The 16,519-nt window shown below is 35.5% G+C and overlaps 1 protein-coding gene across 8 annotated transcripts in view; it reads left to right on the plus strand.

Annotated features, from left to right (window-relative positions):
* Nucleotides 1–8,948, plus strand: part of LOC125671834 (protein NDNF-like) — a 46,526-nt gene extending 37,578 nt beyond the window's left edge. For all 8 annotated transcript variants that reach the window (XM_048907776.2, XM_048907778.2, XM_048907774.2 and 5 more), the window contains 2 exons: nt 3,161–3,291; nt 5,978–8,948. In XM_048907776.2, the coding sequence (XP_048763733.1) occupies nt 3,161–3,291; nt 5,978–7,275 (1,429 nt within the window). In that variant the 3' untranslated portion in view covers nt 7,276–8,948. The remainder of the gene's footprint in view (nt 1–3,160; nt 3,292–5,977) is intronic.
* The last annotated feature ends 7,571 nt before the right edge of the window (nt 8,949–16,519 follow it).

A 16,519-nucleotide genomic window follows, 5' to 3' on the forward strand; every position in this document is an offset into this window, starting at 1 on the left:
CCTCTGAAATATAAACTTTGGTAAAATGTTTCTCAGTGGTTGGTACATCTTCAAAGAGCAAGCACAATATAATAGATAAATCGCAATCTCTGCCACGGAGATGGCAAGGAAAACGTCCATAGTAAACACAAACTTCATCCCTTCAAAAGTCGGACGAACAAATAAATTTCATATCATATATGACAAAAAACGTTTAGATAACAATGAAATAGAGCTCGGAAGTCAGAAATAAGCTACCATCTTTCATTGTTGAATAGGTTGTATTTACAAGTAGAGTTGGTTGAGCTTACACTGTAGGTAGACTTACAGGGTATAAACTGACGATGGTAACCTTGACATAATACGTTCTCATTACGGTAACGATAGTAGTCAATTGTTTACTTGGGCGAAAGACCAATTACGATAAATTCACGGTAGTGTACAGATTCTTGTGGCGTGGGTATTGCTTGAACTTTACGGTGCTCAGAGCTTGTTGGCTTCTGGTATGTTCGGTGTTGGTGATGGATTGCTGGGAAAGTTTGGGCTCTTTGCATGGCCGCTTCTGTATAGGTTTATTCCACAACCGTTTGCTTTGCCTGTGGATTTAGGAGAAATGAACTTTTCCTGAAATTTATAAAGTAACATGGTGGTAACAGCAATTGAAATGTCACATGGGCTAGTTGGTTGGTTTTTTTTTTTTCATCCATCAGAAACAGTGCTTTTCCAACACGAAAATAAACAAACTATTTGCACTTTATGATATTAAGAAATATCAAACGGTGACACTTGCTCAGATTTCCAAACCGTCCAATAACACGAAAGTTTTCTTTTTCAACCATCTGTACCGATTGACCAAGAAAGCATTCTATACCGTACAGAATTCGTCCAATCTCCCTAATATTGCTAATTGCATGTTCATATTTCAGAACTCTATCATTATTACAAATTCTAAAAGAAATTGTGATTTTCTATAAACTACTTCCACGGCGACATGAAATAAAAGTTTGATCGCGGGGCCTGGAGTACGCGTTCTACTGTTACAATGTTTCCCACTGTAGGTAAGCGTACCCGTATGTCAGCTTTCTCAAATTTCGGAAAATTACTTTGTTCAGAATGCATGCAAAACTGTCTCATTTTCCTTAAACATCTGGTAGGAAATTATTTCTTTTCTTTAAAAAAAAAATGCGTCTTTAAAATCGGATTTAATTAAATTTGACGTGGTAATTAGAGGACTTACTGAAGTGCTCTCTATGTAAATACCGAATATAAAGACGTCTGTTAGAAATTACATCACCTGGAATAACTTGAAAGTAAAAAAAATGTGACCTGCGTATAAAGAGAGACCCCAAATGACGACGACCTGAAGTACTGCGGGACAGGGAACTAAACATCAGGGTTAAGAATTTCATTCGGAAACGGAACATTTGCTGACGCAATTCCGGACAGGTTTGAACAAAATGAATATTCAAAAATGTATGCGAAACGTTTGATTATTCTAGAATACGTTTTGGCCTCGAGATGCTGCACTTCAGACTATGCTACGACTCAAATTAATGTACTGTTGAAACAATACAAGAGTGCATTGTACATTTTGATAACTGCTGAACTATATGAGACAAAGATATCAGATATAAAAAAGGTTCCACTGCTCTCTTTGAATTGATCAAATACTTGTCACGATCATTTAACCTTAAGATAATTAATCACTGAATAATTGCCTGATTGCTCAGATCAGTCCCAATCTATCGGTAAGTTATGCCCTCTCTTCCCTGCACTCTGGAGCTACGTCATGGAGTACTTGAAGATAATTTCTAAATATAACCCTTTTAAAAATAAATTAAATCAAATATTTATGTAAGTTTGGAAGTGTATAGTAGTCCCGGTGACATTGAATTGTGATTATTTCTAGAGCTCTTTCTTTGATATAAAAGTTATTACCGGTTTTATTTATCATTGGTGGAAAAAGCCAGACCACTTGTTTAGTCTGTCAGTTCATCGGAATGACTTTAAGCTCTCGAATGTTTACATCAGTCTATTGTTCCCGAATTTTAATGAGTTTTTGCTTTTATTCTTAATAATTGCAATCTTTAAAGGTTTTGATGGAACTTAAATGACACCTAATCCTTACCGCCGTGTATCAATGATTTCGTGTGGAAGTAGTAATATTCAAAGTCGTGCGGGAGGCGTCCACTCAATTTATTTCGACATCATTGCGAACTGCAGCCTAACTTTTCTTGATTTGTCATTTAAACTCGCCTTAAAGTTAAACACGCTTATTGTGCATTCGTTAAAGATTTTTATTAACAATTCATTTAAGGAACCAGTCACTAATTCCTCCCCTTGAAAAGACGTCTTTCTCCGTCCCTCTCTCTATTCACAGTACGATAAGGTTCTTCTTGTCTAGCGCAGAGTGCACTTTATTGATCTAGATTACCAAAATTAGTCGGACTCCATTGTATTTGCAGATGAATGGCCTAAAATTACAAGGATTAAATTTATTTATTAATTAGTTTCTCAAGTAGAAATCTTTATAATATTTAAATATGTTGCTCCATTGTAGGCACAGCGAACTTACAAACATTCTGTTGCATCTTGCGAATACCGTAAAATCACGTCAATTCTGCCAAGAAAATTTTCGCTAGTTAAGAAAACTACCGTAGTATGAAGATAAGCCGCACTTTTAGATGCAATGAGTTCGAAGGTGGTGCGATTTTATTTCCCTATAACAGGAAAGACCGTTTCCGACTCGGCGTTGTCTTTAGTTGATTACTTGTATGTTATGGCATGCTACAGTAAGGCTTATTCATATAGATGCAGAATATTATGCTCTGAATTATCCGTCGTAAGATATTACATTTGCATTTTACAACTGATATTAAACATTGTATATATTGGTTATACAACACACACGTTTTATAGCTTTCCTATAGGGTATCTCTTATTGATCTGTCTGTCTGTGCAGTTAAAGTTTAAAATTTATTCATATTCAGAATATGTGATGAAGACTAGAAACTTTGTTTATGCTAGAACTGTTTCTGAGTGAGAGGGAGTCTACATTTTATTTGACAACCCGGGGGGGGGGGATATATTCTGCCATAACTGACTTTTCCAAACAAATGTTGTTATCATATATTTGATATAATACATATGGTAAGCAAGCGAATTCATATTATATTTTCAGAATATTTTTCGTCCAGGACGAAGACCGGAAGCCGTTTTTTCTCTCAGTCATTCCTTGCGCATCCTCTGTAGAGTGGACAGTTACTCACAAGAGTGCATCACAAATCAAAGAGTCCAACAGCGAGTCTTCAGGTAGGATAATGCTCGATTAAACAAATATGATCAGAACTTAGAATCTGTATTTTATCGTCAATAAACCTGGGCAGTACAAAAGTAGATTGTTACTTAATTTTACAAACTTTGAATTAAACTGATGTGCAAATTTATTTTGCAATAAAAGTATTATGAAATGAGATAAGACAGTCTTGGAAAATTCGCCATATTCATTACATCACGGACGTGACGTCACTCACTTGAGGACATAAATATGGCAATGATGTTATTAACCGATAACTTCCAAATGATGAGGGTAGCGCGATAGTTGTGAAGCGACGGAGGGCCGTCTTCCAACGCACCTTTTGACTTTCATTTTTATTAAATTTTCCCACTGACGCAATATATGGCGACCTTCACCTTCATATGTAAACTAAAATGCACTCGTTTTCGTTATGAACTTGATGCTGCTTTTCTCTTGGCTTCTTCTTTCCTTTGGTAAGCTATAAATCATAACTAATCGTTCTACTCATCCCGTATTGTTCACTGTTATGATTGTCGAAAGTTGCCAAGTATATGTTATTATTTTCATATGCGAAAATTATGAAGATGATCTTTTAATTTACGTCTTTCAATAAACCCTTTCGCTCAGTGACCGAGTTGTCTGCAAGAACCATGCTGGAAACCAGACGTGAATTTGTTATTGTTTAGATGTGCGTTTTTGAATTTACAATAGGACGAAATGTACTCATTACGGGTTCAGTAATAACTATTTAGTCTGTCTAGTATTTTCTTTACGTATATAATAAATACGTTTTCTTTACAGGAATAATATTTATTCTAGAACCACTCTGACCCCCGTCAGGCTGGAGTTGTGGCTTTCTGTTAGTGCGTTGAACGCATCGCATCATACAGCCTTTCCTATCATTCAAGCACACTTGCCCTACTTACGATTAAGTAATGTATTAATCGGAAAAACTTGCGTCGATATTTAAGATATTATAATTAACTTTCAGCACCTTTGATTGTTTTTTTTTTTTTTTTTACTCTTCAGAATATACCGGTCACGGACCAAAGTGCCAAACGTGACTGGAATCAAGACGATCCGGTTTAAACATGGCTGATTTGGCTTTACATTTGCAATTTCATATCTCCCCTTCATACCCCCTATCTTATACTGTTTTGTCAGTTTTCTTCTTCAATCAAATTTTGCCAGTATCCCTTTACTTGACATCAAACTGGGAACATATGTAGTTCAGTAATGGAAGAGGTGCATGACCCACAAACTTTTGACTTTGACCTATTTCAAAAGGGTTCAAGGTCATAAGGTTTAAACCTGACAAACAAACGTCCCCTGTTATGTTCACCAAACTTAATCTGCAGAGCTGAACATGCATGCACATGCATGTGCAATGTGCTTCTAATGGTTTATTTCTGGAAACACTTCAACGTCTTATTTCAATTTTGTTTACATTTTAGGATGCCCAATTTGTTTTCTGGATTGAATTACACCTCTGAATACGTGCATACCTTTCGTATTAATCAAAGAAATGAATTGCTATTGACAATGTAGATATTTATGTTCAATACCTACCGAAGTTCGTAAACAAGAATTGCAGAACTCCACGCGCGCCGAACTTTCGTTACCCATTGCTATCAAAATATTGAAATATTGATATGCACATGCGCTGAGTAGTAGGTCGTGGTAGCTCAGTGATAGTGTTCGCTTCGTAACTGGTGAGTTCGAGCCCCGCTTGTGCAATGGCCGCGTCAAACCATATAGGTAGTAATTGCTCCTTTGTCAAACGCGAATTCATGGCTGCTGAATGATGTGAATGAAAGAAAATGCGAAACTGCATACGCATGTATCTAATCAGATTTGATTGCCTTCTTAATCAAAGAAAAGAAATGGAAATTAAGTCGTATGTATTATTACATTTTAAAAAAAACCCTCGAATCTTCAGATGCAGAGTTTTTATTTTTCAATAACATTTCGATGTCGAGATGGTTACTCATCTTCCACATTTCCAATATATCTACTTAGGTAAAGTATCCAATGAAGATTGGAAATAAAAGCGCTAAATCTTTGTTTCTTTTCGATTTTGTTTTACCTATACTTTTACCGATCATTGTGAAAAGCGATTATTATCGATTGAATGATGTGAATCAAAAATACATATACACATTCCCTGATAAACTAACTTCATATTTTGCAATTTATTTGTGTTTGTGCAATCTAATTAAGATATAACGAGAAATTTGTTGAAAGTTAAACCTCGATGTTTAGAAATTTTGAAGGAAAAGAAAAGAAAAAATGAGTCTGAAAGGCTGCGATTTTATTTTTCAACAATATTTCGAGATCGAGAAACAATTCTTCAGAAAATCCAACAAATCTACTCGGTTGATAGTTATGAACAAGTAGAAAGTTTTCAGTTAACATGTAACCATTGTCAAGGTATAACATCTTCAATATGAAGGCGAGGGGGTTGATTGGAAATTAAACACCGGTAGCCTGTGATAATAACAGCCCATCGGGCTCGGTTTTTGTTTTCCAACAAAATCTTGATTTCGGGGGATATTCTCCAGCAAAGCCATCATATCTCATTAGATGTTAGCATTTCAATATACCTTAATCCGATTATGTCTTATGTAATGAGAACAGTAATGTGTATATTTTCTCTAATTCCAACCATTACTGAATAGCTTTGTTCTCTTTGTTTTCTAGATCCACCGAAGTCAAAACTAAGACCTGCAGTTCTGTACAAACACACAGGTAGAGACTTTCATACTTTCAAATACGACAACGGATCGTCAGGACTCTATACCATAGATATCCGACCTCTGGAGAGCGATACGTACGTCAATCTTTATGTATCCAATCGCTTTCCTATAAAGAATTATCCTGTTTTGCCAAGAGACCACACAGTGAAAGTGAAGAAGCGCAGTAGAAAAAGTTTTACTGTTGAATGGCAATCTAGTCCACAAGAAACTCCATTCGACAATCTTATCGAGTATCACATAGCAGTGAACAGAAAGCGCTCTTTTGATACATTTTGCTCACTGATGTCGCATTACAAAGGGGATTCGCGGCCTCCTCCGCCCTCAAATTTTAATTTTTCAAATGAAATCCGGCGTGGAAAGGAATTTCTAGAAAGGGCTAGGCCGATCGGTCCTGCCAAAAAGAACGAAATAATTTATAAAAAATTAGGAGTGAAAACCAAATACACGTTCAATGGAGCTCGACCTGGACGAAAATATCACGTGAATGTGTTTGTATTCAACAGAGCAACAGGCAAAGCCAGTGCATTTAAAAGTTTAACTGTGAGGACTAAACCGAAAAAACCTCCGAAAGGAGGAAAAATCAGAGACGGTAGAGTTCAAGTTCATGAATTCACCAAACCCAAAGAATTGTTGACAATGTCATATAAAGTGAACAAACCTGCCAAGGAAGTGTTGCTTGGTGTTCACGTGTGCGGTGGAAAGATCAGATTTCAAATAAGGACGAAAAAGAAGAAGGTGTTCAGTCGAAGAATACAAAATTATAAAGAATTTACTCTTAAAAACCTCCCAAAAGATATTTATTCAGTGAAAATCAAAGGTTCCAAGAAAGGGAGGGGTGAAGTAAGATTCACATTAACTACTAAGAAAAATAAATATAGATATCCGAGGTTACCTAAAGACACAAAGGTGACGTCACTCAATTCTACGTGTGAAAACGTGACTATTGCCTGGTTAGGTGAAACACAGAGACAAAAGTTCTGTATTTATAAGACGGAATTATCAGAGAAGGGGAGTAAACGTCGACCAAAAATTGATCAGTGTTCCAGTGAAATTGACAAAGCCAGTGAATTAGTGTTTTGCAAACGATTTAAAAATCACAACCAGCAATTGTTACGAGAAACAATTAATGGACTTAAAGCAAATCACAATTACAGAATTGACATTATTGTTAGGCGAAGTGGAAGTTCTAAATTCTTTTTACGATATGACAGTTTATACTTAAAAACTGAAAATACATGTTGAAAAGAATGGTGGTGTTTGTATGGCGTGTGGTCGAAGAGTGTTTGAATGCTAGACTTTTCTGATGAACGCTTGTCTGCATCATAGACGGACATGTTAAGGTATGGCCTTGTATGTCTGTTTATCTGTTGACAATTCAGTTTAGGGGTTTATTTTTGTTATATATTTCTAATCCTTAAGGATTTAACTTGGTATATATATATATATATGGTGTATTGCATATTACGATGTTGATGCATAATTTGTGAGTGAAGTTGACCAGTAGACATATTCTGGATTGCTACTGGTACCTTATAAGTATTGTCTCACAATCACCTACAGAAAGTTCAAACATTTTTATTGATGCCTTTCATTTTATTTATTTATTTATTTTTCAAATCATGACACAGCAAGTTTCCAGTTTCTTAGATCGAAACAAGACGATAAAACAGGATTTTTCTTGGACATCTTCAACGTAATGTGAGTGTGTGAAAGTGAGTCTGGTAATTCATGTGATTTCATTTATTGTATGTTTTATACATTTATGTCAAGTACAGTAGGTGTCTTTAAAGCGGCTGTGATGTAAAGTCTGTACAATGTGATATTTTTCGGCATTAGTTCTCACAGAATCACAATGTTGAGATACTTTCCTACAGGACTCTCTAAAACCATCACGACAACCAACACTCGCGCATTTGAAACTTTTTTTCCACATGCATGGGTTGAATGAAAGATTGTTTGTCAGTGCAATGATTAATGTATTCCATTAACAAAAAACTATGATTTTGGTGCTATATGCTATACTTGTTCAGATTCTAATTTTCTCATGAAATATCGCCGCAGGTAGACAAAAGGGGTAAATGTACAGAAACGATAAACGCATCTTTAGTAAAAGATGTTGCCGGTGTTAAGCTTATTTTATCTTTATTGAAATGTTGTAAATATATGCATGGTCTTTGACACGAAAATCATGTTTGGTGTAAAAAGATAAGAATTTGATGAATTCAGAATTTGGCACTTTCGAATCTTTCAACAGGAAACAAACGATGCATTTCAGAAAGTCGATATTTTTATCAAAATCGTTATCCTGCTATTTGAGGAATGTTGACATTTGGTCTGAAGATTTTAAGGGATTGATGGCAAAGTGTCTCGGGTAAAGACCTTGTCTCTTGGTGATTAGACCACACTTCATTCAATTTCAACACAAGAAATCCTACAATCTGTTCTCAATAAATCTGGGAGCCTACGGAGTGTATTACGAATACATTTAGTTATGTCAGTATTTATTATATTTTGTTATATATTTATTACGCTAACAGTATTCTCTCTTTCCACGGCTTTTCCCTTTGAAATCTCACATTGACGTTATTTTCGAATATATAGAATGGATTTTTAAAAGAAAATTATTTTTTATGATAATTCGATGAATGAGGGACAGAATCTTTTTATCATTATATGATCAGCTCGCTTCCGTCAGCTCTCGGATTGCATTGTGCAAGTATACCATTGTAAGAAAAATATCATTTGCCGGAAGTAACTTGGTTCTGTGCGTGCTCAGCTAATATAATCACGCTTTTTATAGGCATTTTATGCAAAGAATATGAGGTCCCGATTAATGTCATGTTTCCATTTTGTTTTATTATATTTAATATTGATTCAGAAATGTTGTTGACGATTAAAATGTTATGAAAAAACTTGACAAGACTTGTGTTTTTATTTGTACGGTGTGTATTCATTGTTACTGAATAATTTCGTTTGAATATGCATTACTTTTGAAGATAAAAACAAAGAAAGAAAGAAAGAAAGAAGAAAACACTGCAAAAAATGTCAACAAATTAATGCAAAAATAAATTTCGGAATTAATCGGTTGTTCCTTTTACACCTATAACAGATCACTATAAAAACATGTATTATTATTATTAATTTTTTTTTTTACACCTACTCGAATGAAAAACTGTCTTTTTATGTTAAGAATTCCCATGTGCTCAATTCTGTGAATTTAAAGAAGGAATCGTTTTCAATAATTAACTAAATTGCTGACTTCACCTGTGAACAGGTATGTTGGTGCATTAATGGGAAGTAAAAGACGATTTCGGGGTACATTCCACAAACTTTCTGTTATAGTTATATTAATAACTAATTACTCCTGCATGAATGCATCTCCAAATTAAACTGTTACGACATGTACACTGACAAAATATGAAAATATATAGAGCTAAGTAGCATTTCCCATTCACTCTACTTGTCAGAAAACACTGATATATTTAGAATTCTACCATTTGACTTACAAATCGGTGTTGGAACTCGAGTAAACAGAGAATTATTTTCGTAAGAATCGATGGCGAAGTAAAATATTGAATTTTCTCTATTTAAAATCACAACATTAAGAGTTTTTGTCTTGGGTTTCAAGTAGAAGTGAATCTCAAAGCGTTACGGAATTGGTTATGGGAGGTTAAACTAATAAAACATACTCTTTCTACAAAGTTTTTAATCGCCTTCTTGTCGACCATATTAAATGACCCATCCATGTGCTCATTAATGACTCCAGTAAATACCTGATTTTTCCTACTTAATTTCAAATCATAATGTTCCTGCAACCGGTATTCATACTTGTGAAACGAAGCATTAGTGCATTGTAGTATATGAGATGTTGAAAATAAGACAAAATGCTGGACAAATATTTCCAAATAACATGTATATATTTGTATATTTCATAATTTCACGGTATTTGAAACGTATTCGTAAAAAGTGAAGTCATTACTTTAAGATTTCTTTGCCCTTTGCTAAATAAAATTCGATGTTATGTCTACTCTTACAGTGGTCACAAGCTTAAATTTTAATTCCGAGTGAAACTTTGCAGGAAGATAGTGTAAGTGATTCAAATTTAAAACCTCGCTCAGAATAGTTTTCTAACGGGTGAACTTGGTAATATGAAAAGACTGTTTAATGAATTATAAATAAGTAGTCTGCAAAAGATTTTCAAGAAAATACAAGCACATACCACATCAAAAGGTATCATGTTGTGTCTTGTTTATCTGTCTGATAGTATCAAATACATTTACAAATTTGTCATATTTTCACATGTTTTACTATTACCCAGTAAATTCATTTGACACTGTGATAAAGGATTGGTATTTCATAATTGATAACCAGTGATCAGTTACAACATAGACGTACATGTACTTCTTTTTTGTGACCACTTGGCCAATGAACACGTACTTCTGGCTGATGGGGTAGGGTAAATCAAGGAGCTTGATATTCACATTGTTTTCTGTTCCCCGACATAAAGACTGCGGGTAGGTTGTCTTTGGTCTGTCCATATTTATGTTTGTCAACAACTTTGTCCTCGGTCATAACTTTTGAACGTTTTTGGGATAGAGACTTCATACTTGATAAAACTATCAAGGTCAAAGATGTGTGGGTCAGATTTACCGCAATCGTGGTTAAGGGCAGTGTTTCTTGTTACATTGTATTTAGTTGTGATTTTTTTTCTCCTTTTTTTTTCTTTCTTTGTAAATTAAATGTATTTTAAGCAGCTTTGACTGACTTGTCAGGTGTAAGTCCCTATTTAGAACTCGTTCGTAAATATTTGGAAATGTGTAGAAACTGATTTGTAATTTTTTGTATCATTTAGCACTCCGTGTAGTAAGTGATTTGCTTCGTGTTTTCTTTCAATCGTCGCTCTTCTAATTTTTGAAAACTTTAATCATTTGTCGATCTTCTCTGAAAAATAAAGCTTGATTTATGAATGAAAGTTTTCCCCCAAAGCGCACACGTGTATGAACTTTTATTTACTATTAATAAACGTATATTTCCATCGCACAATATCTGCGTTAATAAATATAATTGATGAATTCAATTAATCCCTTTGAGGAATACTTACGTATAATTAAGAAATTACACAACGGGATAATGTAATAAAAAAGAGTGGTTATAACCAAACCATTTCCCTAATTTTGCAGCAAGCAATCCAACAATTTTTTGTTATGCCGTGTATAACGTTTAATTCAATAAAACCCCTTACGCAAGAGTGGGTTAAAATACAATACGTTGTCACTGTCAATCATAATCACAAGCTAAAGTAAATTAAGGTGCAGGTGTATTTTTTTTTTTTTTTTTTTTTTTGCACATTGGTAGTCCGACTTTTACCGTGAAACATCTCACTACAAAGGAAGGCGATTAGAGGACATGACGATTGTATTATCACCCACAGGGGGCGTTGTGATTTCCTGATATGTAATGGAGCGAGGTATTAGTTTAATTAAACGTAAGTAAGATGGTATGCCTTTGTGATTCATGCAGCTAAACCTGTAACAGCGAACAGAATAGTTTCTTTTACAAGAATAGTTTTTAAATAAGTTAGCCACATACTCTCATTTTCACTGTAATAACTTCTGCATATTGACAGGTTGATTCCAGATGATTTTTAGACACGTTTTTCCACGTGTCGGAGTGCTCTGTCGAGCTTGGAAGCCAAACTTTACATATTTTTTTCCCTCCTGATCTGCTACCTGTTCTTTGTATCATTCGGAATGCTGATACTCGTGAGATTGTCTCGCAATGTGTTGGTATATCCTTATCGTACAGACATGTCTAAGCAAAAGATAAGTCAAATTGTCTAACTCTTAATCCGTGGCCTACTTTTTTAAGAACTAAAGGTCAGTCTTTGATTTAGCTAACTGACTTCAACACATGCATGTCGAATGCCGTACTTTTCCTTGTTTAATATAATTAAAGCCATTCTCTATACAATTATTGCTTGTCGTCCAGTGAACTGACTTTTGTATGATGCACGTTGATTTAAGAATTAAGAAAATGCCAGAAGAAAGTACAAAAGGGCGGAGAGCCTCATTACACTTAGTCATAGAATATTCCTTCTCACAGTACTACGCAATGCACTACGGAAGGGGGGATTTTAGGTGATGAGTGCAAATGTTTTACTGAAGCGCCACCTGTTATCAATAGTGGAGCTTTCTCGTTGCCCTCTGTTGGTCTATTGATTAGGGCCAAACTTTTTTGTTCCATGTCAAAAATTGGTACGCAACTTTGTAAGCAAATATCAAATTTTATAGAGACTGGATTCATACTGAGCAATTGCAGGGAATGGTAATCAAAATCATTTCTTTCAATTGTGTTCATCTGATTCAGATGGTCCATGCAAGGAAGTGTTTGAGGACAAAATTGAGATTAGTGTTAAAGTGAAATAGCTACACATGCAATATTAGATTTAAAAGCCGGACAAACACATTATTAACTCCCAATTTTCACATTTTATCCCAGGAAGACCATATGATTCTGGTCCTTAAGTTTGGCCTCGTAAAATAACTTGTATTAAAACAAAGTTTACTTTTCTTCTATACGTAAATGAAGGTCTGCACCTCGAATTCCGTGTTTAAGCTGTAATATAAAAAAAAACCCAAAAAACCAAGCCTATCAAAATGTTCATTAAAATGATTTGAATGTGGATTCCATTAGACGGTTTTCTCTATTAGGCCCCGCGCCCATAAAACTTAGAGGAGCTCACTTTGGATCTAAGTCTTACTTTTATAGAAGGAAAACAGAAACTGATCAAAAATGAGCTTGTCGAAGTTTTTTGGCCCCGGGCCCAGATGTTCCAGCATAACACACATAAAAAATCTCATTTTGGAATTACACTTGCATAAAGAGCTATACATGCAGATTATATAGACCTACGTTGGACCCTAGAATTGGGAGAATTCTTGTGAATCTTTCAGATTAATACACACTTTACCCCCAACTTTACAAATATAATAATAACGACCAGTTTCGCGCAATTTCTTGTCACGTGATGTCAGAAATTAAGCAGTCGTTTTCCCCACTGCAAACGTCACAATTGTTGTTTATTTCAAAACCACCGAGTGCCACGGAGAACATGATTTATTTATCCCTTTTAATAATACATATATAGTAATAATAAGGGTAATGTTCTCCATTGCGCTCTTTGCTTGCTGAAAGGAAAATGGCTTCATATGTATATACATGTATGTATCAGAAAGCTGCTTTTTATACATTCTTCATTAAACTTAGCAGCCAACCATGTTTGATGCAACACCCCCCCCCCCTTCCCTCTCAAACTCGAACTCTTTTCTAACTAAAGCAACAATAGAAACCACCGTTTTGAAAAATTGTTTCATTGAAAGAGATAGCTAGTATTGATATGTGTGTTTTCAGAGTGCAATAAACCAAGCGTTTGCTGAGATACCATCACATTTTTAATATGGATTTACTAACTATATTTTTTAAAGAAATTTAAGAAAGAAATTCACTTCACATGGGTATCTCCTCCCGCCTCTACCCGGGGTTAAACTCACGACCCCCCTCCCGCCTAGATCTACCCGGGGTTGATCTCACTACCCCCTCCGCCTCTACCCGGGGTTGATCTCACTACCCCCTCCGCCTCTACCCGGGATTGAACTCACGACCTGCGGAACCATACCTCCCAGCAGCATGTAACCAGCTTGCTAGACCGTTAAAATTCGACCATCTAGGCAAGTATATATATTGCGAATATATCATAAATCTTTTATTTATCTCATATCAATTACTTTTCATTCATTCCTCTATCTACGCAATGTTCAAATTTACTTGCTCGCATCAACCGGAAGGACCATCATTCAATGATTGTTGGATAACTCTATAGTTTATCCAGTGCGTGATATACAACACATGTATGTGATGAATATACAAACCAATATACTGAAAAAAGATGGCATATAGAAGCTTCTTTGGAATCGGATTGATCATATATGTTTTAAACAATTCAATGAAATCGGAAAGATCTGACAATCTTTTTAAGATTGTCAAAAGAAAGGTGAAGATAACGAACAGTGATGTATCTCATAACTCTTATAAGCAATAGAAAATAGATAGTTGGGCAAACACGGACCCCTGGACACACCAGAGGTGGGATCAGGTGCCTAGGAGTAGTAAGCATCCACTGTCGACCGGTCATACCCGCCGTGAGCCCTATATCCTAATAAGGTGAACGGTGTTATCCGTAGTCAAAATCAGTGTGCCAAGAACGGTCTAACAATCGGTTTGAAACACGTCAGACAGCATTTGACCCAATGATAGGTTGTATTGGCAAACCTCATGCAGTCACAGAATCCGGTAGTTGTACTGAAAATTTAAATAAATCATATAATAGTATACAGTTATTGACTGGGTTCGAGGACAACACTGTTTTGTTTGAGCCGAGAACGGATCTGTTGAGCAACAGATCCGTTCTCGGGTCAAACAAAACAGCTGTTGTCCGAGGACGCAGTCTATAACTGTTTTGTTATACATCTTCATTTTTTAAAGGTTGTTTTTACGAGATGCGCATGGTTTGTTGACTTCGAACTTTTAACAAGACAGTGTAATTGCGTACATTTATCAACGTATACACTAGTTTAAAAGAAAACATACCCAATATCCGAATTAATAATCAATCATTACATTTTTCGTATTCCTGCTTAGCGTTTCATCTAATAAATTCTGCATTTCATCATCAGTTAAATCACTGAACCTCGCCATTGCGTAAGCAAAGCAGCAGACCAATAATCACGTGACTTGCGTAGCCAATGGAAAGAAGGCAGACTATTGCCCGGTGACCAGTCAATATACATGAGTGTGAGAATTGGTTTAACAGTTAAAATGTTGGTTCTAAATCGTATTAGTTTTATATAGGAAAGAAAATGAAGGTGTATAACATTCCTGTTTTTCAGATTATTCAATGCACATGTGTAATCAATTCACACGCGTAAAGAACCGAAACACCAACCCAATTCTTTTTTTTCCCAAGGAAAGCAGCAGAATATTGAGAAGGAAAGGTATGGAATAATATAAGGGGAGGTAATGATGTACATATATGAATCCTTACCAGACATACATTAAAATATGGGTCCCGTGGGGATCCGGGTTAGAATAGGTCCTCAGTACCCCTTCCTTGTCGTAAGAGAAGACAAAATGGGGCGGTCCTGATGAGACTGCAAAACCCGAGGTCCCGTGTCACAACAGTTGTGGCACGTTAAAGATCCCTTCCTGCTCAAAGGCCGTAATGGCCGAGCATAGGCCTAAAATTTACAGCCCTTCATCGGCAATATTGACGTCTCCATATGAGTGAAAGATTCTCGAGAGGGACGTTAAACAATATACAATCAATCAATCATTAAAATACAGAGTTTCAGCGCAGTGATGTTACACACACGAAAATCTAATTCAGTATTATGTATTGTTTTTTTCCCCTTCATATACACTAGTAGTCAGAAGGGGTAGTTGGGTTCTTAAATGTGTAACTGGTCTGCCAAATGACAAAGACGCCAGGAATTCTTCGTGCTCGTGCTGTGTTCCATTTGGAGGTGTTTGCTATTCTTCAATCAGGTTTGTGTCTATTTCCTAATTGTTCGTTTACTTAAGAAAAGAGTCACAGAAGCTTTTTAGTTGTTTATATTCTGACTAATCCCGAAATGAAGATAGAAAGCAGTGGGTACGGTTTCCTAGTAATAACGAGAGGAAAAGTGCATAAAATCACCCACACTCCCAGATTTTCACCGAAGATTGTGATGCATTATTTGCTCGCACGATTCCAAATTAATGAACAAATTAAAAAACAATCCCTTCGATTACAACGATAGAGAACCATGTAATCTGCGCACTAACCGGAGTGAACATTTCATTACATCAGACCGAGAACTAACCCATGTTAAACGATTATATCGCACCCTTTGTTTTATTTTATTTAATATATTAATAAAATTTCCTTTCGCAGAGACTTTGCGTAAGAAAATCATAATTGATATTGCCCGCGATATTACCATCAATGGGATTGTTTTGCAGCGGTGGATGGCGGCGTCTTGAAACTATGAAATTAACCGATATAAAATAGAATCCTCAATCCGCCCTTATTCTGTTATTTCAAGATTATTTATTTTAAGGTTATTCACCTCTAACATGTATTGGATAAGTTAATTTACAATGGACGTCAACAGAAATCTGAATTACACTATGCAGTGATACAATTTAATGTATTTGACGGTTCGTAATGTATTTAGACAGTAAGCTTGACAAGATATTTCTTCTTCGTTTTAAGTGTCTGGGCACTGAAGGATGCGAAGAAAGCGTCAACCGGGGACATTGCAGTACAATTATGGACGAAATTTTCTTTATAAAGAAAAACATGTAGCTCGATCTTGTTACATACTGATACGCGACTTATTTATAAGCATACGAAAGCCTTAATGATGACAAACATTTATAAAAGTTATGA

This window comes from Ostrea edulis, chromosome 4, assembly GCF_947568905.1.
Source record: "Ostrea edulis chromosome 4, xbOstEdul1.1, whole genome shotgun sequence".
NCBI lineage: Eukaryota > Metazoa > Mollusca > Bivalvia > Ostreida > Ostreidae > Ostrea > Ostrea edulis.